This window comes from Dreissena polymorpha, chromosome 6 (assembly GCF_020536995.1).
Source record: "Dreissena polymorpha isolate Duluth1 chromosome 6, UMN_Dpol_1.0, whole genome shotgun sequence".
Classification (NCBI taxonomy): Eukaryota; Metazoa; Mollusca; class Bivalvia; order Myida; family Dreissenidae; genus Dreissena; species Dreissena polymorpha.
The window spans coordinates 41,558,815-41,586,043 of record NC_068360.1 but is presented as its reverse complement, the minus strand read 5'-3'; the positions used below and the strand labels follow the sequence as shown (position 1 = coordinate 41,586,043).

The window sequence follows — 27,229 nt, the reverse complement described above, 5'->3', positions numbered from 1 at the left end:
TTCGTGATATAGTTATTTACTCAAACTTATTTTTAAGCAAAACACAAATTGAACAATACACTGGTAAAAGTATCAATTTTATTCATTATGAACGTCTTATTCACTCAGTGAAGACAATTATTAGATCCTTAAATCTCCAATTTAACAACAGAGACGTGAGTGTTCAAATGCCTTCTCTGTCATGCTATGCTAACTTTTTATCAATTATAAAAGACTATCTAGAATCACATATGAATGTTTTGTTAAAAAGAATGTAGAACCTATTTGCATAAAAAAATGGGAAATACTCAATAACGAGGAAAATACATGGAAATATATTTTTAAAAATCATTTCTACATAACGAGAGATACTTACTCACAGTGGTTTCAGTATAGAATTATCCACCAAATATTAGGAACTAATTCTTTATTGTTTAAAAAAATGAATTTAATTAACAATAGAAATTGTACTTCTTGTTACCAAGAAGAAGAAACAATTACCCACCTTTTTTGGGAATGTGACACTGTCAAAATATTGATCATTTATCTAAAGACAGACTTAGTGCACATATTAAATATACCTGATACAATGAACTGTAAGTCATTTATTCTTGGAAGTACTGGATTTGCAAACGAAAAAATGAATATATTATCTCTCGAAGTTAAAAATTATTTTTTTTGCCTGTAGAAGAAAGAAAACTTTACCAAATTATAATGGAATACTTACAAATTAATCGGGGGGTTACTCCATATATAACCACATAAAACTAACTGAAACTGAAAAAGAACGATGGTCAGTAGTTAAAAAAATTGTTAGCATACACAACTAACGACTTTATACTTAAACTATATATTTGTCACTGTAAACAAATGTTAAGATAAGTACATCGAAAATAGTTTTTCTTTTTGTGCAGGTTTTTTATCTGTGGGTAACTTTACTTTTTTTTCTTGCTTTTGTCTCCTTTTTGTCAAGAAATGAATATGAGGCATACACAAATATGACAAAAAAGTGTACCTTTGTTCATATTACGCTATATACAATTGTGGTATATATTTGTATTGGTACTTTTTTTATGATATGTTCAAAAATAGTATGTATGTGTATGTTTATATGCATTTCTAAATAAAAGCTTCAAAAAAAAAGAAAAAAAAAGTTTACACGCTTTCAAAATCTTACAGGAAATTAATAAAAACGTCCTACTTTTAAGTCTGTGTTGTGTAACGCTATCCCGTCTCTGTCAAATACGGTTTGAATTTTCTTCACTGAAAATAAGCAAAACATGTTTGTCCAATTGCGAACATAAAGCTTTTTCTTTTACTTGTATTATAATTGGGTTCCAATTCGAATATGTCTCTCTTCGCCTTTCGATTATACAAATTTGTCAAAATCAATGTCATACTGTAAAACTTAATACTGAGTTAAGAAGGTGTTGAACCGTTCATAAATATACATATACATGAAAGGGCTAATCGGAATTCTAGAGATTTCTTCATATTCAATCAAACATCTATAGATCTTTGAATTCGAATAGTGAGCATTAAACAGGAAGTAAAGACACGATCTTTAGATTCTCGCGATTCACTTAGTCATAATAGTAAATACGTAAAAAAGAACTCGATGACGTAATCAGAGTATGTACTGAAAGCTAATAGATACTGATCCAGGATTGCATTCCTCATCTGTGACAATAGTAGGAGATAAGTAAAAAATGAAAATCACAATGTGTTTTTTATAATTAAACGAATATGCTTTGTCCTTCATTATCCATCCGAGAAGATAAAAAAAAATCTATGTTAATATTACATCAAAATGTATTTCTTGGGACAATACATGTTATTTCACCGGAGAAACCCTATGAAAAACAGCTTAGTAGTAATTAATTAGATCATTTAATGCTTCAATAGCAAATCATTTAACCGACTAAAAACTAAAACAAAATTGTAAAACGGGCAGACAATATATCAACATGAACGTTTTTTCGTACATTTAAACCTAGATTTTAAACGCAGTGTTTTCACTATAATTATTCTTGATAAGTTCTCAGGTACTTACGTTACTTAAAATACACTGAACCCAAGTAGAACGAACGCATTTAGAATTACATTTTATGAGTGTAATTACATCAGCTTATGAAAATAATCTTCATACAAGTTTACTTATAAAAACAAATGTAAATAAACGGGTACAGTCTTATAGTTATAAAGCATTATTTAAAATAAACACGAACAAGTGAGAATGCACAGTCTGTAACAGTCTAGTAGGCTATTACAGCGATGCGATATTTGAAAAAGCGTATGAACTCAAACTGAAACAACAAAAAATAACATGTTAAAACGCAAGTCCATATACTGAAAAAACTAAACATTGCAAATTGTAAAGTTACTGATATTAATTAAGACGTTGAGTCAATAATTATTTACTGCGCGAAGACATTACTCAAAAAGAAGCATCTCTATGTACATGTATGCGAGTTTTATATTTCATTTTTTTCTTTTAATTTCTATTTATGTATTGTGCATGCAATTGCAAGAAAGACAACTGTTGATATTGACAATAAAGCGCTAATGCAGTTGTTTTTCTTTATATTTATTATGTACCCATGAAAGAAGTTGTTTTACTTCATACCCTACCATGTCCATAAGCCACATGTTAGATCTCTTTGATAAATTAGTTAATGTACTACAAACAATTTAACATGTTTATATCCGGTTGAAAAGTATTTGAATATCAAACATGTAGGGAAAAAACACATTTTACTTGAGTGAATATTTTTATTACAAACCATACAATATAGATTTTAAATACCTGGTATTGCAAGAAAAGGTGCCTTTCTAATGCACAAAACACAGAATAAAGCATAAAGTGCAAAGCTGGAGTCCTTTTAACATTACTGTTTTTATAAAACAAATACATACATATTAAGTTAATTTAAAATACATAATCTTTAAAGACACAGCGGTGGTGTCATTAACAAGCGTACTTTTCATTTGACCGAGAACCGGTTACTTCACAAATTTTCATGTAATTCCAAACGGCCAGTACTTGCCAATCTACAGATCTTATTTAAACCAACAGAAATTGTGTTCGTTTCATTTTTTAACAAAATTGTTTATATAAACGATAAGTTGCATGTGAACTTATATTTTTGACATTTTACATACGTCTAAGCACAGGCACCGAAATAAAATGTAATAATTTACCAACACCAGTTACCCATTCCCGCTTCCAATATTTGAAACTTTTCTCTTCTTCTTCACCTTTCTACTATCTAATTTCCTGCTATCTCACCTCGCATCTCTCTTCTCCATCTCCTTTCCTGTTCTCTTCCTTCGTCTCTTTTTTGCTCTTCGTTCTCTCTTCCTTCATCTCTTTTCTTTATATTCCACTCCCTCTCTCTTGTTCTTCAATATCTTTTTCGTCACTTGCTCCACTGTCCTTTGACTCTTTCTTGTGAAAGACAGTTACACTGATTTAAGATTTACGTTTTGTATAATGCCATAATAAAAAGTATAGTTTAACCTGCTGGATAATCAACATTCAATTGAAACCAAAGTATCTTCACAAGCAAACGTTTGCTAACTTATAAATGGAAACAACTTGCAGGGGCTGAGATATCTCATTTTGACAAATTTGTTTTCGTTTTCAAAAGCTATTGACAACTTGTTTTTAAAGAAACCTTTTCACAGATTTTGGCATGTATTGACATTAGCCATAATGTGCTTTAAAAATTGATAAATACACATTGGAACTAAATAGCTCCCGTAAAAAAAAGAATAAAATAAAAGACAGAAAAATAGTAATCCTCAACTGGGCTTGGACCGCTGACCCTCATAGTAAAAATCTAGCGCTAAAACCACTCGCACATCTGTGCTCCTACAATGAGTTGTGTATACTAACCATTTAATACGCAACACTCTCAATGTCACAAGATATAATGAAGAACTCTGCAAATTATTCAATCGTTTCGCGTTTGTTACGTTTTATAATTTCAGGTTTTTAAATCATCAAAAGATGCGTATCATGCATATTTTAGAGCATTGTTAATGTTCAGCATAAGTGTATTTCAGTCTACTTTTAAATATCATAACTGCAAGGAAAATTTGCGAATTTGAAAAAATCCATTTTGTAAATTTACCATAACATAAAATTATGAAAAACCCTTTAAAGCAATTTTATGGCAAATGTTTACTTGTTCTTACATTCTCTGGGACAACACAGACATTAGGAGCAAATAATTTTGCTATTGTGTCCCTTACATATACAAGGACACAATGTGTTAAATAGTCAAAGAGACGCAGCACACCTATGCAACCGAGATCTGTAACAGTCTGTCTTGTAGAGCCCCAAGCTTCTTGAAATGAGAAATACTATGCCATAGTTCTGACCCTGGATCTTGTTCATTTGGAGGTACAAAGTTTAGCAGTTATGTTTTGATATAAGAAATGCATGTATAATATATGTCACTTTTTTATCTTCTTTACCCTTGTCTTTGTAATTAAGATAATTTCTTTTTCATTAGTACCGTCTCTGTTTATTTCAGATTTTGAAGACCTTTTCGATGACGAAGATCTATCTTGATATTTATTTTTCATTGGAGCCTATAGGTTTTACTTGCTTATTGTCACTTTCATTAATGGTCACTTAGTGTTACTTTGCTTTCATCAAGTTAAACTGTTTTGATAAATAAACTGTACATGCTTTGCTTTGGTTAGTTTTGTTAATGAAATTCAAAATAATACAGCAACCATAGAACAGTTAATGTTGGGCAATATTTGATACATGTTTACACAAATACTACTTCTTTTATTTTAAGTAGGCCATCAGATTACATGGGAGGGGGGCCATCTATTTATTTATGTTTTAATGTAATAAATCTGCTTTACCTTATGCTATCTTAAATTGTTTAAGACTTCATGAGGGTAAATCAGACTAGGTCTGGGGTTAGTTAGGGTAAGTCTTTAACATAAAATAAACTAACTTAATGGTCAAATTGACATTAATTAAAATAAAATAATAAAATGACAAGTGTTATTTTTTAATCAAAAATGCAAGTGTGCAAAATTGTTCAAAAGCATGTGTATTGTGCCATTCATTTTTGTTTTCCGTCTTGTCACTATTTTCAGACTAAATATTTACGCTTTCAAATGTTCCGTTTGCAAAATTATAAAACCTGGACATGTACATTCAATGGCAACCAAACCTCTGCCTTTAATGCTGTTTCCGCATTTTCTTTTGTTGACGGTTGAGGTACCTGCTGATTTTGTAATAGCCATTTATCGCCTGTAGATGCTATTTAAATACACTATTATTCCAACTTTAATTATCTGGTAGTTGATTAGCATGTAGGTCAAATAAGTAAAAACCTTTGGATGATCATACCAGGTATATACATTATCGCGTTATTTTGGTTGTCCATAAGTACAGCATACATACCTACAGGCGTTTGTAAAGAGCGTTTCATATTTCAAAATGTATTTACTACAAAGTTGATAAGTGTTTATAATAGTTCAAGCATACTTTAAGCAAATAATATACATATATATGTAAAGCAAGTTGCATTCATAATTGAAACAAAAAATGGACAACATACACAAGTATGTAATTATGTTAAAATTATGTATTGTTTCTAACTAATAAAAATATAAATTAATATGCGAGTTGCTCAAAACTTTTAACGGTCAATTAAAATCCTTAATGAATATGTTCAATTTGATAATCACGTTTCATGTAGTAATGGATAATGTAAGCTATGATTTCAGTAACTGGGTATACATTTATGTTTTGTTTTCCTATGAAACGCATTGTTCTTAAGTAACCAGAACAACGAAGTTTGCTGTTGTTCACAAATTTAGACTGGTAGTTTTCTAGTAGATCACCACAAAATGAAGAGATCTATATTGTATTGCGTCTTCTCTGTTCGTTCTCCGAAATGCCATCAAAGGTGCAAGCATAGCCCCTGCAAGGCCCGAACATATTGCGGCAACCACGAAGCTATTCCCATAATCGCCATAGTGGTCCCTTAGCCAACCTGAAGTATATGTGTCACTGAATAATTTATAATATCATCGTTTAATGCATTGTATGCACTTACTTTGCATAACATATAGAAACACTATAATAATTATGTTGCAGTGAACATGCACTGCAAGTGCTTTACCATACAAATCCACATGTACGAATAGTTTTATTTTACATTTTGTTTGCAAGATATCATGCCAGGAAAAATTGACGTGATAATAACTAAAGTAATGTAGCACTAATTTGCAATTAGTTGACTGCTGATGTTTTGTAAGTATTTTGTATGTATGCCGTTTTATGGATAAATACAGCTTTGTTCTCCGAAATAGACACATATTAAACAATTTCCATCTACTACCCAGCAGGTGACCTTTAATGGCGTACCTAGATGCAAATAGTTATCAGAACATGAGTTCTTTACCTCCAATAATTATTCCAAGCAAATATCCAAAGCCCGATACCCACGAGAGAAAGAAGAACACTTGAGACACAATGTGGTGATCGAAGATCTCTTTCAGCACCTCTTCTTGTACGAACCTGTACACCACTTTAAATCGATAAACGAACACATTAATTGGCGATCTGTCCCGTGGAAAACATGTGTATAATAAATCAATTATTACTAAATAAATTCATTAAGGTTTTTATCGGTTTATATATCTATTTAAATTTAATTATAATGTGTTTAAGTCGAAGTCGTTAAGCTAGGTTGTACACATAGTTTGTTTCTTCACATACGTAGTGAACGGTGAAACTTTAAACCCAATCAATAACGCAGCTATGCTAATACTTACCACTAAAACATACAAATATGAGAGAAGACAATATTATTAGACCAATGCTAGTATAGTAACTCTCAAAGGCTATGCCAAGTGCTGCAGTGATTGTTGACAAGCCCGCCAAGAGTATGACACCCCCACTGACAATCCGCCTTCTGATTGTTCTGGTCATGGCACCAAAACATATAATGCCTGGGATTCCCACAAGGCCCATTATTGGCAGTGCCCAGACGGAAGTTCTATCTTTGTAACCTATATTTAAATAAAAATGCCAAAGTGAATTGGGGATATTAAAAAAGTTAATTGGGTTGTCTTATAAAATATTCTGTTTTCATCATATCAAACTTGTTCTTATGAATCGTGGTTCAAATACACAAAGGAATTATGTTCTGAAAATAATGATGTGAAATTGTGCAGGGAACAAAGGTTTTTATGTGTATACATTGAAATCCCTACATTTCCTATAATTAAAATTGAGCATATTGATACGTTTTAACACCAGACTCACCCCTGCTTTTAGCGACATCAGGATAAAATATATATGGGTAGCCTACACCAATGCTGTACAAGATGGCGGAAAGGGTATGCCAAACGATACGACAATCACACAGCGTTTTCAGGTTATGGATTCCCACGACTATTTCAAATATTTATGCATTTCAGGCAGCTCGCGATTGTTTTCTTGAGCACTAGGGATGCTTTCAACTGCAGGACTTGCTTGAGGAATAACTGTGGGCTGCTTTACTGGTTCAGCAGATCCATTTGTATTATTGCTTTCAGTTTCTTCATCTTCGGATTCGTATAATGTAATGTCCTAAAATTTCCACGACTTTTCCAATGTAGATACAACAATTGTTTCAGATGGTCCTTCAAGTGTCTTATATGATGACTTTGACTTGGATTTCAATGTTTCGCGCTCTGCCTGCTGTATCGTAGACTCACTACGATCGACCGAAAAGGGATTTTCTTCCTTGATTTTTTTCTGACGGCGCTTTTAGTTCAGGATGTCCTTCATCCATACGTGTATACTCACCAACTGCAATGGATATTTCGTGTACATTTAGTGGTCTAAAGAAAAGTCCTAGCAGAAGAATTTGGAGCACAATTCCTGATGATATCAAATACATTCCAAAATAGGAAAAATTATCCACTAAGAGTTGCATCAACAGTGGAAAAATAAATATGTCAAATGGTTGTCCCGTTGCGAGGATAAACAAAGTCACGGTTTGGTTTTCTTGAAAGTACTCTTTTGTGACTAGCAGCGTAGAAACAACGATGATACCATAGCCACTGCCTAACAAAAGATTAATTGCTGGCATTTAAACCACGGCCTTTAGCAATTATTAAAAGTGGGACCACTTTCTTAAATTAGGTATGTACTTAAATTTCATACATTCCAAAAAATACTATAACAGAAATGATTAAGTACGTATGGCCCCATTAATATTGTTAATATACTCAAAAGCATTATACGGACTGTATTTTAAAATGGATTATATATAATGTACATTTATCTTATGAAGCTAATTTAGCAATGAAAATATGTGTACAATGTATAAAATCATTTCAACCGTGAGTATGCACTGAAAAATGTAATGCGGATTAAAAATTGAAAAAATTCTATTTTATGTTTAACAATTGTTATAATTCTCACCTGCTAGAACGCCAAAGAATGCATACAAGTAGTCAATCGTTGGTGCAAAGGAGCACAGGAAGAGTCCCCCAGCCATCACCAGTGAACCTATAACTGTCGCCACCCTGCGCCCAAGCTTTGAACACAGGAGCTGAAATGGATACAAGCACCTACATTCAACTTCGTTTTTGGCCTGGGGCGTAGCCCTAAGGCCATAGCAATGATACAAATTTCTAAAACAGTCAGAATTGGCTGGCTGCCAAAACCCACTAATGAATGAATTCCCAAAAGTCCGATTTACAACTTGGCGGTAATTCATGCGCAATCAAAGAAGTTCTTCGCAGATCTCAATAACCCGCCTTGTAAATACAGAACATCACTATATAACATGACAGTATCATAAAACGTGTTAAAAATATTATTGCATTGGCTACGCCATATTTTTTATTATTGTTTGCATATTCATGCGAGAATAAGTTCCTCACTTGACGGTCTAGGCCGAAAAGATACGAGTGTCTACGTAGACAGTAAGAAGATTTTTTTTCTGATACATATGTTGAAGACATTACATTTGGTATTTATAAACATAAATTAAGATATTGTTATTTTATTTTGCCTTAACGAGACATTCAAGAAAAAAGAAAAAAAAAACAAATATTCATGATCATTCTCGGAAATATACGAAGTAACCGGATATGCTATTTCACTGCGCAGATCGAGCGCGCAAATCGAGCGCGAAAAGTTCTACGTGAGACAATGTACACAATCTGTACACCGTTCTTTATCAGGGTAAAGGCCCAGTCTCACTATGATGCCGGCGGAGCCCCTTTGCGTGATCCGGGATCTACAGGGATCAACCAGGGCTCTACCGGGATGAACCGGGGCTCCATCGGGGACGACCGGAATGAACCGGGGAAAACCGGGGCTCCACCGGGAAAGTATTAAAATGTTTAATACCTCCGGGATGAACCGGGAGTCACCGGAAAGGACCGGCAACGACCGGCGCGGCACCGGGAACAACCGGGACGGCACCGTAGCTCCACCGGGGCCCATACAGACCCCGGCAGAGCTACGGCAACGCCCCGGTGAATGCCGTTAGAGTCCCGGTATAGCTACGGTATATAAGAAAACACGCGTTCTGCCGGAACGCCACCGGCATTCACCGGGGCTCCGCCGGGGCATTACCGGCGACGACCGGGGTAAAATGTTTGATGCCGGTTTGATGCCGGTATAGACACGATGAGTGCCGGCGGTGTTACGGTATACCGGGGCACTACCGGCTTTCACCGGGGCTCAACCGGGGCACTACCGGCGACAACCGGGGCTATGCCGGGACGTTGCCGGCTTTCAACGGGGCACTACCGGCGACAACCGGGGCTCTGCCGGGCCTTCACCGGGATAAACCGTGGCCAGTCCGGGTTGACCGGGACTCTGCCGGGCTATAGTGTGACTGCGTTAGAAAAATTCTACGAATCAACCCGGTCCTCGCCGGTCGACCGGCGTTAGCAAACCGGGATGGACCGGGGCTCTACCGGCAAAAGTGAGACTTGGGTTTAAGTGGATTTTCTTTTGTATACACATTACAAAGGAAGTATGAGTGTTTTCCTGATCTGTTAATTATGTAATAGAAATCTATTTTAGGCTATTGAAAGTGATTTATTTGACGCCAACAATAACAGTTTTTTGCGGCCATGTTGTTGTTGTTGTATATCTACACCTCCTATGTAGACAAACCTTTACCAGATCTGTAGAGTTGAAAAACAATTATCGTTCCCACAACCAGTATCGTGTTGTCCTCCACCGTCTATGTACACTGTAGTATTTACACAACTATTGTCTTGTCTTACAGTCTCTGAGCTTCTGCACTCAACCGCTAGGGTCAATCCGTATAAATTCGGACAAAGGGAGAAATTCGGACTAAACATCGTAAATGCATTTAACGTCACCCTAAACCTAGCCCCAGGCCTTCAGCGCCTACGACGCTTTGATTTTTAAGATTAAATTGTATCATGTTTCTTAAATTTGATAAGCTTTGGGCAAAATTTAATGTTGCTTGAACACAATGTCTATTTTGTGACATGCATTATTATATATTTTGTTTAATATAGCGCTGCATCATTTTTGTTTGTGTGATGTATTTTCAACTATTGCTTTAGGAGATAACACTGTAACAGCTGTTAAAGCAACCTCCGCGCAGAGATTTGACTGGAACAAGCATAGCTGGGAGTAAGGAACGACAACTTTGCGCGGAGATTGCTTATTAAGCAGTATAAACATGTGGACAACAAAACACACGAATCGTATAACAATATTAACGCACACATGCTTTCATTGAGAGAATACTAATCATACGATTTCGAACATTAAGGGGGCCTTTTCACAGATTTTGGCATTTTTTAACTTATTCATTAAATGCTTTATATCGATAAATGTAAACATTGGATCGTAAAAGCTCCAGTAAAAAATCAAGAATAAAATTTAAAAAAGGAAAAGAACATTGCCTGGACCAGGTTTCAAACCAGTGACCCCTGGAGTCCTGCCAGAGTCCTGAAGTAAAAACGCTTTAGCCTACTGAGCTATTCCGCCGTGTACACATTCTGAACGTATTTTATACCTTATATAAGCAATCTTCGTAGTTTCACAAAATTTAACGTCAAAAACAGAACTCTCCAAATTATTCAATCGTTTCGCGTTGCAACGCTTTATAATTTATAGGTTTTAAAATCGTCAAAAGATTCATATAATGGCTCTATTAGACCATGGTAAATGTTCAGTAGTACTGTTTCCTCACAAATATCATAACTAAAACGAAAATTTGCGAATCTGAAACAACTTTTTTCAATTTTGTCAATTTACCAAAGCGTGAAAAGATCCCTTTTCACAGATTTTGGCATGTATTGAAGTTTGTCGTTAAATGCATTATATTGATAAATGAAAACATTGGATCTAAAAAGCGCCAGTAAAAAAACACAAGAATAACATTAAAGAAATAAATAAAAGTAACCCTCAACTGGGCTCGAACCACCGACCCCTGTGGTTAGAGTCTATCGCTTAGACCAGTCGGCCGTCCGTGCTCAGACAATAAGTGATGTATTTTATACTTTATATAAGCAATCCTCGTAGTATCACACAATATAACGACAACAACAGAACTCTCCAAATTATTCAATCGTTTCGCATTGCAACGCTTTATAATTATAAGGTTTTTAAATCGTCAAAAGATGCATATAATGGATATTTTACAGCATGGTAAATGTACAGTATTACTGTTTACTCACAAATATCATAACTACAATGAATCTGAATTATTTTTTTTATATTGTCAATTTACCAAAACCTGAAAAGGCCCCTTGAAATGATACTCAAACAATAAAAACGACTACATAATGTGTTAGAACTATTTCAAGTATTTATGCATACGCTTGTGTGCGTGTTCATAAAGAACTGCATGAAGGCGCTTACAATAAGTGGGATAGTCCATTTATTTCCGTACATCAAACACATTTATTTACTGCTGTTATGCTCATGCATAAAGGTCATTGTCGGCGAGCTGAAATAATGTGCATAATGCATAACTATAATTGTCATCGAAGACCTTACCAACAAAGCAGGCACATGCGAAATCAACGGCTGCCACTGCTGATGTCTGCACACCAGTGGTGCGCAACCTGTCCCGTATATCCGTGTAGATGATCCCGACGCTGAAGATTACTCAACCGGATATGACGTTGCAGCACGTGGCACTCACCAGCACGACCCATGGCCAATACTAAGGAACTAAAATTGACATATTTTTGTTTCAGATTATTTATATTCAAAATATCATAGTTATCGTTGATGTCCTTTGACAATTCGTGTACCAGAGATTTGGTCATATAATATAATATATGTATAAGTTACTTTATAAGTTCACGTTTCATTGCATTTTAGAATAAAGGTGCACTTTGTGAAAAATATAATGGCGATGAAATCGGACATTCATATAATACGGAATTTATATATTGTTATATTCTTAAGTTAAGTAACAATTATAATGTAAACAGGCTCATCTGTCATTTAGAGTTGTTTTTGTTTCTTGACTGCCACCATAACACGTAATGTATATAACACAACAACTAAGACGAATACGGTAGGTAAAATGTATATTGATTTAACCATAGCATGCTTTAGGGCTAAACAAGAAAGATGAACATGAATAATGCAAAGAGCGCTTCAAACCAAACGAAATTTATTAGAAATAAATGTTTTATATGAGATTTATGTATTCTTACCATGAAACATATTATATAAATATTGTGTGAATGTGCTTGTAAAACATAAAACATGGCTTAACAAACTTTGATAGTCAATCAAGCGCATTGTTAACTGAGTTGGACCTGCTAATTTGTAATAGACGCTGGTATTTACAGTAATATCTCATTCCTGTTTATGTTTTACATCCCCATTCACAACAATTTAAGTTAAAATCATATACGTTTTCCCAAGATTCAAGATAAAAAGTTTTGTTTGACATTTGTATGATAAAAAACAGACGTCAATTTTGGTTGCTAAATAATTTACTTGACCATCAATATGTTGCTTTAATGCAATAATATAGTTGCATTAACGTTTTAAAAGAAATAACATATGCGGTAGCAATTAATTATTCTCTTCTTTTGAACTTATTTGCAGTACATGTAACATGATGTCCAATAATTGCTTTACCTGCATCCATGTTTCATACGTTATGTAAAACCATCCACAGGATAAACACAACTTGTAACACACGTTTAACCACGAATACTTGCTAATGCAATGGTAATGTTTTGTATCACATTAGTCATTAGGTATAAACTGCATGATAATATTTTGCTCTCCGTTTCTGTATCGGTGAAGCGTGAAACGTGCGGTTTTACATGCAATATACGTTTTGCTACAGGATTTCAATGAAAGTATCGACACCTACGCGACGTATATATGTTTGGTTTCAGTGCGCATGGGCATTCATTGCACTGTGTTAAACATATATGTAAATATTATTTCTGTAATCTGATCAATTTTAAAAGCTTTTCAAGGTCAAACAGCTGTTGCATGTATATAGAAATGAGTTTGTGTTTTAACCACATAGCTTGTAACAAACAGTTGCATAAATAAATGACTTTTTACTAACAAACCCCTCACATTCACGTGTTTCTTTCAAATGTTTAATGACTATAGCCAGATTGAACGAATTTTAATTTAAACTAAAAGTGTTAACATTTAATTTCAAATTTACCTTAAATTAAATGGTCGCTATTATTTCCAGAGATGCATGGGGTTTATAAAACAGATAAGAATGTACATGATAATGTCATAAAACATGTATTTTTCTGCCATTCATATGATCGTGGTTATTTAATGCTTACTCACATACATAGGGCGCATTTATTTTCCTGGCTTTGAGGTAAAAAAGAAAGGTACGACAGATTGAACTTGATTGCTCTACAGTCACCAAGCCACATCGTCTTCTTTATTGTCCATATGTTGTTTTTCTATAGTTTAAATACACCTGGAGGCCTTTCTAACGCATCACTTAATCATATCAATATAGCCTTTAGCTCCCTTACTTTTGAACGGCTTGTGTTGGAATTTGGACGAAATATCATTCAACACATATTTGATAATTCATGAAACTTTAATTGAAATTAAAAATCATCAAACTATTAAACTTAACAAATTAAAAACGTCAATTCAAAAGTCAAATTCGCAAACTAGTACAACGTTAAATAACAACAATGTGAAAAGTAAAACGCATAAAATTAACGTCTTAATAACTGACCGGCTTGCATCATGCCGATTGAGCCGTTTCGCTGCTGAATATTCATACGAGCCATATTGTTTTTCTTTAATTAATGTTATGTTTTTCTTGTGTAAAAACTTACCTAGAATTATGAAATTAAAATTAAATTGGAATAACATGTATATCGCCTTTTACTACACTTGGTGATTTTTCTAACGCAACACCTTTAACACTTACATATCTCAGTAATGATTAAATATTTTTATTTAAAACTGCAAATGTGATCATGTGACTACAATATGTGCAAGCTAACCATAAAACCATTCATCCGTGACGATCGGACGCTATAGCAAGTGGGAAAGGTAACCTGTAAAATTCCTAGTGTGCCATTGCGTTCCTGAATATTCATACGAGCTATATTGTTTTGTAAATTAATTGTTATGTTTTCCTTTTGTAAGAACCCACCTAAAATAATTAAATTTAAATAAAACAAGAATTAAATCGCGTTTCAACATTTCCACGTGCAAAAATATGAAACCACACCTACCCCACGTGCTAAAGCGTCCAATCGTCACGGATGAATGATTTTATCGTGAGCTTGCATATACTCTAGTCAAATGATCGTATGTAAAAAATTTAATCAATATCTTTACTCATAACTGAGATATTCAAGTTTGAAAAGTGATGCGTTAGAAAAGTCCCCAAGTGTAATGTGAGCTATCACATTTCGTAATATTGTTTAAATGTTTACCTTTACTTCCGGCTTCGCGAATTTCAATGCCATTTGTAATATTGTTGTTTATATATCAGTAACAGACGTTGATTATATATATAAAACGAAAGTAAAGCAGTTATACTTTTAACCAGCGTCATATACATATATATTTTATCTGGATTGCGCTCACAACTTAAAGCGTAACTGTTTGTGTTTACTCTTGATTTGTAAATCATGAAATCATGGCTAGTAATAGAGGGTAATCACGTGAAAAAAAAAACGAGGCTGGTATTTTTCGCAGTTTAATACCCTTTATTACTTTTATCAATTGTTAAAATGCTGCTAACTTTCAGCCATATCGACAAGAAAGTGATAAGCGTTTTATTTTATCGTTTTAATATTCGCTCCATTATCTCGACTGTTCCCGCTGCGAAATGTTTAAGCGGGTCTCAAAATTACAGCTCAACCTCGGCATGGACGTCGCCATATTGTTTGTCATGCGATTACCCCCTCTTAGTACACGTGTTTTGTGTCACATTGGTTTGCAAAGGTAACTTGAATAATTCAAGGATTTTGGCGCGTATTTTTCGACAATTACAACGAGCGAGGCATGGTATAGGGGAGATAACCCTGGGTTATGGTTAGGTTAGGATTAGGGTTAAAAAGTCTGGTTAGGTTTAAGGTATGGGTTAAGGCTAACCCTTACCCAAACCCGACCCCTAACCCTAACCCTTACCCTTACCCTCTATCCCCCCCCCCCCCCCCCCCCACCATGCGCATTACAATACCATGCCTCGCTCGTTGTCGTTGTCCGCTTCCCCATTCGAATATGCAAACGTGTCAGAATTATACAATAAATACCACATATACATACATATATATAATAAATGAGTCACGCTCTGTGAAAATGGGGTTTAATACATGTGCGTAAAGTGTCGTCCCAGATTAGTCTGTGCAGTCCGGACACGCTAATCAGGGACGACGCTCTCCGCCTAAACTTGATTTTTTATACGAAGAGACGTTCACGAAAAATATCATAAACGCGGACAATGTCGTCCCGGATTAGCCTGTGCGGATTGCACAGCATAATCTGGGACGACACTTCACGCACATACATTTAAGTCATTTTTATACAGAGCACGGCCAAAATGTATATAATATGACGTCAGCGCCGTTCTTTGGATGCCATCACATATAAAATTTAATGTGTTTGTGTTTGTCTATAAGAAGTAAACTTCGAAGCTAGTTGCCAGTGTCAAATGAACGGCGAGCGAATGATGCCAGCTTTACATAATTAATTAAACATATTAACATCTAACTTAATTGAAAGGAAATAATATTCAGACACACGTGTTTTACTTCCCTTAATAGATGCATGGTTAGTTTTACTGAAAAGGTAAGAAAAATTCAGAAACTTGGTTTTATACATGTAATTTCTTTACTTTTCTCTTTATTGTATCCATGTCTTTTTGTTCCATTTTCTGTATTGTTGTTTTGTTGAAAACTGATCACGATATGTAATCAAGTAACACACTGACAAGCGTCCGAATACAAGTACACTGTTTATATAATAACTTATGATACTAATGTTGTTATTTTATAAGGATCATGAATATTAATTTGATGATCAAGATGATGATGATAGTGATGGTAGTAGTAATAATAATAATTGTAGTAGTAGTAGTAGTAGTAGTAGTAGTAGTAGTAGTAGTAGTAGTAGAAGTAGTAGTAGTAGTAGTAGTAGTAGAAGTAGTAGTAGTAGTAGTAGTAGTAGTAGTAGAAGTAGTAGTAGTAGTAGTAGTAGTAGTAGAAGTAGTAGTAGTAGTAGTAGTAGTAGTAGTAGTAGTAGTAGTAGTAGTAGTAGTAGTAGTAGTAATAGTAGTAGAAGTAGTAGTAGTAGTAGTAGTAGTAGTAGTAGTAGTAGTAGTAGTAGTAGTAGTAGTAGTAGTAGTAGTAGAAGTAGTAGTAGTTGTAGTAGTAGTAGAAGAAGTAGTAGTTGTTGTAGTAGTAGTAGTAGAAGTTGTTGTTGTGGTGGTGGTGGTGGTAGTGGCGGTGGCGGTAGCGGTGGCGGCGGCGATGATGAGTGGTGGCGGTGGTGGCAGTAGTAGCAGTAGTAGTAGCAGAAGTAGTAGTCGTCTTAGAAGTAGTAGCAGCAGCTGCAGCAGCTGCAGCAGCAGCAGCAGCAGTAGTAGTAGTAGTAGTACTTGTAATAGTAGTGTTGTTTTGGTTCCGATTCTTATTCTAATCTCAGTGATTTTGTGGCCATAATTCTTATACATTTCACTATATTACAAGTTCGTTTACGCCTCGTGTGAATTTAATTGACTTTTAAACTTCATAAATGGCATTTTTGGACATTTGTATATGAGGTATGTTATGACAAATCTGAATGAGGATACTTATACTTTTTTAGCGATCTTGGTTGAGGAAGATAATACTCGTTTCGGTTTCATGAGTTGTAATTGAACATTCTACCGAAACTCTACGGAAGTACACATCATAGATATGAAGTAGTATTTTTGAGGCTTAATGATTTTAATTGTTACTAGTTTGTGTGTGCGTTTTTCCAGGTTCCAATCAACATTTATTAATTATATGATCTTTTCTTCAGAAAAAGGTAACACGCTCGCAATTTTTATTGACATCGATTTGTTATTTTCTTTGTAAGAAATCATTTTCGTATGTAAACTCTTAATATGAGCCTCGTTCTGTGAAAACGGGGCTTAATGCATGTGCGTAAAGTGTCCTGCCAGATTAGCCTGTGCAGTCCGACACTTTCCGCTTTTATGGTATCTTTTGTTAAAAGAAAGTCTCTTCTATATGAAAATCCAGATTGCACAGGTAAATCTGGGACGACACTTTCCGTTTTTTATATATTTGTTGTTTCAAGAAAGTCTCTTCTTAGCAATAAACAAGTTAAGGCGGAAAGTGTCGTCGTTGATTAGCCTGTGCGGTCTGCACAGGCTAATATGGGACAATACTTTACGTACATGAATTAAACCCCCTTTTCACAGAGTGCGGTACATTTACAGTGGATTATGTTACGCAACGAGATTCTTCATGCAGTTTAAGATACTTAAAAATTATATCAGACACTTGGGACACAAATCATTGAATTGGCACACACATTGAGCTGTTGGTTTTAATAACGTCGGACAGGTTAGAACTGAACTGGAAGTAAAATTGCTGTCATCAGTTGTCTCTTCGCGAAGAGAGACATATTCGATTTGGACCCCGATAATAATACAAGTAAAAAAGAAGCTTTATATTTGAAATTGGACAAATATGTTTTGCTAATTTTCAGTGATGAAAATTCCAACCGTATTTGACAAAGACGGGATAGCGTTACACAACGCAGACTTAAAAGTAAGACGTTTTTATTAATTTCCTGTAAAATTTTCAACGCGTGTAAAAGTTATTACCGTCAATAACATTGTAATACATCGTTCAATTTGTATCATGTTGTTTTTTTCATTCATTAAAATCTCCGCTTAGTTGCAATCGTTCGAATGTTTCATGTAACCGATATCGATATGGTCGTACTACATGTCTTAGTTATTCGGTGATCTGAGTTGTATCAGCTTCTCACATATAAATACTGAGGTTCTTGGTCTTTGTTGTTAATTAACGCAGCTTGAAATAGTGACTCATTACATGAAAAAGTACATACGCGTTAACCACTTATGCGTACTGGGCCGAATTATCTTCCTCGGTCATCACCTATATAGTTACAGCTGCATTTCGTAATCTCAAACTTGGTTAAAATAACCGAAATATTAAAATTGTTCAGGAACTCTTTTTCGGCGATGTGTGTATTGTGCATACAAATTAAAATATATGTATTTTGTTATCGAATAAGATTCACAATTTGCCTACTTCAAATAATCAATTCTTATGCCATTTATGAATACTGTTAAATAAACAATAGCTACATCTCAAAAACAATTAATGTATCTCCTAATAGGTTATAAAAACATGAAGCAATGCATACGAGGGAAGTTTTTCATCTGAATGGGTTTCCGCTATGAGCATCATATTCAGAGTAAATGCACTTTGTATAATTATCATTGTTAAGTATATTAAGTATGTACTGAAAGCTAATAGATACTTGTCAAGAAATGTTTTCCTCATTTGTGACAATAGTACGCAGGAATGTAGAAAGAAATTATGCGTTGTTCTTCATTATCGATTGGAGAAGATCAAGAAAGAAAAGAAAAAAGAAAGAAAGTAAATAATTATATTACATAATAATGTATTTCTTATGATTTTACCAGAGATACCATACAGCTAAGTAATTTGTTAAATCATGTTATGCTGCACTAGCAAATCATTTAACCGACTCAAAACTAAAACACAATTGTACAACGGACAGAGAATAAATCAAAATGAACGTTTTTCTTACGATTAAAACCTAGCTTTTAAACACAGTGTTTGCATTAAAATTATTCGTAATAAGTTCTCGTGTTCTAATGTTACTTAAAAGATGCTGTACATAAGTAGAACGAACGAGTTTAACATAACATTGTATGAGTGTACTTCAATCAGCTTATGAAAATAATCTTCATACATCTTTACTTATTAAAACAAATGTAAATAAACGGGTACAGTCTTATAGTTATAAAGCATTATTTAAAATAAACCAAGGGCGAACAAGTGAGAACGCACAGTCGGTTACAGGCCCGTAGGCTATTACAGCGATGCGATATTTGAAAAAGCGTATGAACTAAAACTAAAACAACTAAAAATAACATTAAAAAACGCAATTCCAAATATTGAACAAACTAAACATTGCAAGTTAAAATGTGAAAGTCATTGATATTTATTAAGCCGTCGAATCAACAATTATTTACTGCGCAAACACATTACTTAAAAAGAAGCATCCTTTATTCTTTATTTCCTCCGATATCGAAGATTCGAACAACATAGTTGTACAATAATCATAAAGCATGTTTAACGTAGAAAGAGTGGCATGATTTACAAAATATGTAATCATGAATAAATATACAAACAAGAATTCTTAACGTCATCATTTTAGCTGTTGTTAAATTTACAATATCACATACCAAAGTCGAAAGCGAAAGTTGGTGAATTATTTGTGAACTTGTAAAGCTGTTCTCATTTGAAGTTATGAAGTTTATATTTCAGTTTTTAGGTGTAGTTTCTGCATTTGCAAGAAAGACAACTGTGATAAAAACATATAGCGATAATGGAGTTGTCTTTCTTTAAATTATTTCTGTATCGATGAAAAAAAAAGTTGTTTAACTAGATACCATGCCGTGTCCATAAGCCACATGTTAGATCTCTTTGATAAATTAGCTAATGCATTACAAACAGTTGTAAATGTTTATATTCAGTTAAAAAATAATCGAATATCCTATATACGACACATTTCACTTGAGCACATATTGTTATGTTTATTACAATCCATTCAATAGTGCTTTTAAATACCAGGTAGTGCAAGGAAAAGTTCCTTTCTCATGCACACAACACAACATTATGCATAAATTGTACAGCTGGAGTCGTTTTAACATGTTATAAATAACTGTTTCATAAATGATTGGCGTCGCACTGAAGTGCGGCGACTCGTATGTAATACGTTTTTTCGCTTATGGGAGAAGTTATTTTACGGATCAATGTATATATTTTTGTTTTCAGAATATCTTGCATAGTGGTGATTTTATGTGTAAATTAGTGTAAATAAGTACTGCATTTGTGTCTATTACATTTGCTACAACATTTATTGCCAATAATGCAAAGCTAATTCTTTTAATTAATAACTGATCACAGGGACTGGGCAATAATAAAAGATTACAGGGACTGGGCGAATACGCGAACCGGTGAAACTTTCTGGTTTTGTATAAAAACAAAACATAATCAAAATATATTTATTTTGTGGTTTTTGTAACAATAGCGCAGACTTTTGCTGTTCGAGTTTTGGTAAACGCGTATTTTCTTTAATTTTACAAGACGACAGCGATTACACGGTTTATTGCTTTATTAATAACCGTTACACTACAGTCACTTATTAATATCTTAGTTAGAAGGTGATTTTTCAAGCTCTCTCGTAGTGTAGTGGTTACACACTCGCTTCACATGTGAGAGGCCCAAGGTTCGAGCCCCAGTAGAATCAAATTATTTTATTTGTGTTCTATGTTAACTTTTTGTTTTGATGTAGACATTTTAGTTTAAATAAATATGCTGTTTTATTGTAACCATTTTTTGTTTTTAATATGCCCATGAAATATATGTGTTAGAGGGTGGGGGGGTCGTCAACACATTAAAACTTATACAGTGTTTTCATATCAATGAGTACTCAACCCCTATCGTAAATGAGCAACGTAAGAATAAGTTCAGAATCATCTCCCCTTGAAGTTGAGAAAAATATGAAATTACGCTTACAAGATGAAGCAGATTTTTTTAAACCTACACAGTTCTGTTCCATTAATGAAAACTGCACACGGATGCCAGTAAAAAAAGGAAACCAATGTAAATAAAATGAGCTATGAAATATTTGGGGGTTACAACACAAAATCATAGATAATGGTTATTTGGGGGTTATAACACAACATCATATATAATGGTTATTTGGGGGTTATAACACAAAATCATAGATAATGGTTATACCAGTATCTTTTTTATTTTGTATAAAATAATCGGCATATATATTAATATTTACAGTAGAAAAAAATCGTTCCATGTAACTTCATTGAGTACCTTTTACACTGAAACTCCCGACGCCCTTTGATGCTTTGCATCAATAGTTATCTTGTACGTGTATATGAAATTAATTTTAAAAATGTATTTAATAATCTTTAATGGAACAGAAGTGTGGTCGCGAACCATTGACACCAGGGTTGCGAAGCGCGTTCTTATCCACCAGAAAACGATGTAAAATCCTGATTAACCCGCGTATTTTTCAGTTTACCACGCACCGGTTATTTCACTTATTATGCTGCAATTAAAAGTCAGTGCTTGCGGATCTACAGATCTTCGTTAAAGTGAGACTGCACGATTTGTATGTGTTAAATTGTAATATATTGATAAAGATATGTTAAAATAACATAAAATAGGCAAGAAAAAGTATACATTGAAGACGAATTTCATAAAATGCAGCAAAGACAAATTAGTGCCCCGAGCCGATTGTGACGAAGATATTTCGTACATGTTTTCCTTCAATAACCGAAGCATTCGTCTTTTTTATTAGGATCGAAGTTAGTGTTCGTGTGTCGCATGAATAGATATCGTTGCAGGAAATTAAAATGATCCGTAAAAATAAATTTAGATTCCCATCGTACATACATGACATACATGCTGGCGAAATCGACTGTAGATCTACAAACATTTTCGCTTTCAAAATTAAATATCTGGCTTACTTCGCATTTTTCGACACATGTTCTTTTTAACTTTTATTTTAATTTATATTAAAATATATCTCATATAGGTTTTTTACACATTTTATATGAAGTCATAAATATTTAACAAAATCGTGCAGTCCCACTTTAAAGCCGCCGAAATTGTGTTCGTTTCATTTTTTAAACAAAATTGTCATTAAAAACGATAAGTTGCATGTGGACTTTATGTTTTGACATTTTTGTTACACGTAACAGCCACCGAAACCGTATTTTAATTATTTAGTAACACGAACTTCTTCAACCACCGCTTCAATTTCTTAAAACTTCTCCCTCCTTTTTCTCCTTTCTCCGATCTAATCTCCCTCTATATCCCCTCACATCTCTCTTCTCCATCTCCTTTCCACTTTCTCTTCTCTCGTCTCTCTTTCGCGTTTCGTTAACCTTTATCGTTTCTTCATCTCTTTCTGTATATCCCCCCCCCCTTACCCTTAATTCTAAATTGTCCTTCATCTTATTTATCGTCTCTTAATCCACTCAATACCCCCTCTAAATCCACTCACATCTCTCTTCTCCATCTCCTTTCCCTTTTCTCTTCTCTCGTCTCTTTTTCGCGTTTCGTTCACCTATCTGTTTTCCTCCATCTCTTTCTGTATATCCCCCCTCACTTATACCTTTGTTATTCATCTTATTTCTCGTCTGTTGCTCCACTCATAGGGGGTAATCACGTGATAGTCCCCCATGCCCACTCCTTTACTTTTTTCTTGTGTGAGACAGCAACGCCGACAGAAGCTTTACGTTTTGTATGATGCAATAATCAAAAGTCTAGTTTTAACCTGCTGGATTATCAACCTTCAAATGAAACCAAAGAACATGATGAATTAAGCACGGAACACATTGTTTATTACTCTGTTTACGCCTTTCGCCAAACCAAAAATGTTAAGTTCGCAAGTCTCGCCGTGTAAACCTTTCTTAAATTCGTCGATAAATTCAATAACTTAATCACACTAACATAGTATTTTCGATTTCTGTAGACTTTCAGACAGTCGAAAACGAGTGCCACTGAACTGTTCCTTATACAATAATAATAGAATCACTTTCTTAGGAGCTGTGTTAAAATGAGCATTTTTTACATGTCTTATATATCTCTTATTAAAAATTGCATAAGAATAGCAGCATAATTATTTGTATAGACTTGAACTAAAGACAATTAGATTACACTCTTATCATCAATATCACATTTACATACACAAACTATGACATATCGAATACAACTATGCATGTACACAATTTCATAATGATATACAATCTGCGATTTCCTTCTCCTTCGAGAGTTGTGTAAGAAAACGTTTGCACTTCTGAATATTTTCTTTGTGCTCATTATTGGAGTATAACTTTACTTTGTTATGATATCTTGGTGACTTATGTTAAACATGACGACCAATAAAGAAGTAATGGTTTGAAAAAGAAAGATAACTATGCCTGGCTTATTGTAAAACAAAATGGCTTCCTCTAAAATGAATATCAGGCCAGATGTTTATTGTATAATTTATATTATTTATTCTATTACTATTCTTTAAGAATGCTGCCGCAATGATGCTGCTCACATGTTTGGTTTTGTACCAATTTCTGCATGCCATTTACGTTTACAAAAAAACTAATATCCCAATTGAATGATATATTACAAACGATGGTCGATTTGTAAATGATTAAAAAGAAAGATAACTCCTATCGCCTTAATGCAAAATAAAATGACATCATATATACACTCGGCTTTAGATCGGTGACAGTGGGGTGATATCTTCAACACCAATGCTGATGCTGATTTGATGATGTTAATAACAACACCGTTTTGCTTTGAAATAATTGCGCATGTAATTTAATTTCTCAAAGAACATTTATTTCACAGTTAATGTTGTCATATTATGTGTTTGTTACCCACTGCTTTCGATTTTGGTTAATATGAAAGACAACTCTGTATGTCTAAAATGAAATGTTTCAGGAGTGTATACTCTAGCAATCTACAAGACATATTTTCATTGTATTCGATGTTGCTTGTCTGACCATGTGTGTGTTTATTTGATATTTTATGAAAATAGTATATATTTATTTTTATATGCAACAACAAAGTATATCAATGAATAAAAACTAATTAATGAGATATACACAGTATATTCGTAACTAGTTTGAAGTTAAGTTTTATATTTACATTTTTATTAACATATTATAAAGTTTAATGCAGTTAAAACTAGAAAAATAAGTACTCCTTGCGATATGCAGTGTGACTAGACGAAGTTACAGCCCATTGAATCCCATGCAGTTTCAACCAACGTGTTATACGTTATTATACATAGACAAGTTGATAAACACGTTTTCAATATTTAAATGATGCACTTATCATGTATATTGAACACATATAAATATATTCGGCATTTAATTTTACCGCATGTCTAGTGGATAATTTTCCATGACTTGTCTTATCACCTTAATTATTTATCTGCGAATACTTTTTTCATACGTTTTGATAAACATCTAGAAGGATGTAATTGTTTACATGAATATACCATACGGTATATCACTTAGTTAAACACCCGCAGGTACTAAGAGAATTGACATCACTATGGGATACAAGTGAGTGAAAATGGAGAACGGAGTGGTGAAATTTATATTTACATTATAGTGATGACCAGTACATTATTGTACAAAATAAATAAACATGGTATTATATAAACAAAACTACAAACTAGAAAGGATATTACGAGTGTGAAGACATGTGTTTTTATAAAGAGCAAAGAAAATGCTAAATACTGATAACAGCGGTATAATAAGAAATCAAAATGAGCTCGGGTGTAAGCGCTTTATGTTTTGTTTATTTTAAGGACATCACATATCAGTGTAATCAAAATTTAACAATCTGTATTCAGTATACAAGACCAACATATAAATGGACATTGGTATTCGGGAATGTTTCTTTTGCAGAGGTGAAGGCTTATAACGACCAGAAAATGTACAGATGAGTTTTATACAAAGACATTGCTTTTTAATGAGTGGACACGATGTGTTTGAATAATTTACACAGTATAGTCACAGTATTCTAGAAGTGTTCCGGAAGTTTGCCATACATAACTCGCGATACCTTGCAAATGTGCTGTATGTTGTAGACATGCTGATATTTCAATCGTAAGGCCTGTTCCGCCCTTTTTACAACGGTTAATGAGAGCAGCAGATCATATGGTTACAAGATGATGATATAATGCCTATGTATAGGTTGTTGTTTCCTTGCATACATTCAAGTGTTATACAATTGTTTGCACGCATTCGATGATAAAGTCTTATGTAAATATGATGTAGGGTTGAATGGTATTAAGTATCAATTGGGTTCTATTTAATACAAATACCAAACGCTTCGAAAAGAACCCACTCATGTGCTTACTTTGTAGCATATTATCTGCGTATAATATGTGTTTCAATTGATATATGCAATTCGACCATAGTCATGTGCGTGTATGATGATGTTATCACATGACCGTCTGATTGACAACTAGTAAATAATGATGTGTTGTCCTGTCGCTTAGACCGCCGCCCACTATGAGACAAGCACATATAAATGTACGCCTGAGTGTTTTGGTCTGTTTGCTTAGACCGTGCTGGCAACAAGGTACACGATGAACAGTTGAGTACTACTGACAAGCCTCTAACCACACTGCAAACGCTTACATAATGGCTCGGCTACGTGCTACAACGTATAATCACATCCATTTTGACATTGGAATTATAATATATTCAAGAAATACGGATTTTAGTTTCTTATTCAGGTAAATTTATATTAGGGAAACTTCATATTGAATATTTATTATTAATTGACATACCATTTATGGACCGATGATATAACGTAAATACAAATACTTTGGCCAAAGCATAAGAAAAGTATACAATATCCAAATATATTTCTTTTATATAATCAGATAAAATCCATTAAATAATCAGATATTTGTTTTCGCGTTTCAACACATTAGAAAATAATTTATAGAGCTGTACTTCTGTTAAGACACTTAAACCCGCAATATAATATGAGCCGCGCTCTGAGAAAAACGGGTTTAACGCATGTGCGTAAAGTGTCGTCCCAGATTAGCCCGTGCAGTCCACACAGGCTTTTCGGGGACGACACTTTCCGACTTAACTTGATGTTTGCTAAGAATAGACTTTCTTGAAACGTAAAATATCATGAAAGCGGAAAGTGTCGTACCTGATGCGCCTGTGCGGACTGCACAGTCTTATCAGGGACGACACTTTACGCACATGAATTAAACCCGTTTTTCACAGAGCACGTCCAATATATAGGTTAATCATGCGACCATTTGTCGAGAACAAAAAATAAACACGTTGTTACAATTTGTGCTGTTGCGTTATTTTAAAATCTGAAAAAATAGTTTACTTGTGTACTTTAACGTGATCGGTATACATGATAATTTTTCAGCTGGTAAATCTGTTTATACGTGGGTATTAGATGCCTCTCTTCTGATATGCGTTTTTTTACTTGCTATAGCAAAATGGTATCGTAATGATAGTTAAATTTTAAATTTATTAATAATATTCACGCTAAGGACTGTATCCGTTCAACCCGGAAAGAAATATGGAATGTTGTCATTTACCTGGGAATATTTCGAATAATGTACATCACATTCACCAAATAATATGTAAAATAATGATGTTTGAAAATAGCATTAATGAAAATATTTGGGGACGTACCTAGCTTAACAACCTCTAGAGACATGTCGCTTCTTTTGATAAACAGGTGTTTTATGACAATTGTTGATTTAAAAAGTGAAATTCTCGGCGGCCTGATTTCCCATACATCGAGAAAAACTCGACGTTACGAGTGAAGATCAGTCATAATTTTTCATCATATGCCTGGACCCTCAACAGTAATATGCTCATGCTACAACGTATGTGTACATGTGCCAGTCTAGCCCATGTGCCACTCTAGCAGGTTTTGT

General features: G+C 34.1%; 1 protein-coding gene and 1 long non-coding RNA gene across 5 annotated transcripts in view; one reads left to right on the top strand and one right to left on the bottom strand.

Annotated features, from left to right (window-relative positions):
- Nucleotides 1-5,466: 5,466 nt before the first annotated feature.
- LOC127834273 (uncharacterized) lies at nucleotides 5,467-12,178 on the bottom strand. The gene is made up of 6 exons (XR_008027854.1): nucleotides 12,011-12,178; nucleotides 8,432-8,561; nucleotides 7,286-7,813; nucleotides 6,793-7,029; nucleotides 6,420-6,545; nucleotides 5,467-6,008 (listed from the first exon to the last, which is right to left on the bottom strand). It is a non-coding gene; the product is annotated as an uncharacterized LOC127834273 (long non-coding RNA).
- Nucleotides 12,179-17,416: 5,238 nt separating this feature from the next.
- Nucleotides 17,417-27,229, top strand: part of LOC127834262 (uncharacterized) — a 73,792-nt gene continuing 63,979 nt past the window's right edge. The window contains exons 1-2 of one of the 4 annotated variants that reach the window (XM_052359964.1): nucleotides 17,417-17,500; nucleotides 18,188-18,249. In XM_052359964.1, the coding sequence (XP_052215924.1) occupies nucleotides 17,479-17,500; nucleotides 18,188-18,249 (84 nt within the window). In that variant the 5' untranslated portion in view covers nucleotides 17,417-17,478. Of the gene's footprint in view, nucleotides 17,501-18,187; nucleotides 18,250-25,795; nucleotides 26,048-27,229 lie in introns of those variants that run through there. The other 3 variants (XM_052359963.1, XM_052359976.1, XM_052359975.1) reach the window with 3 other exon arrangements.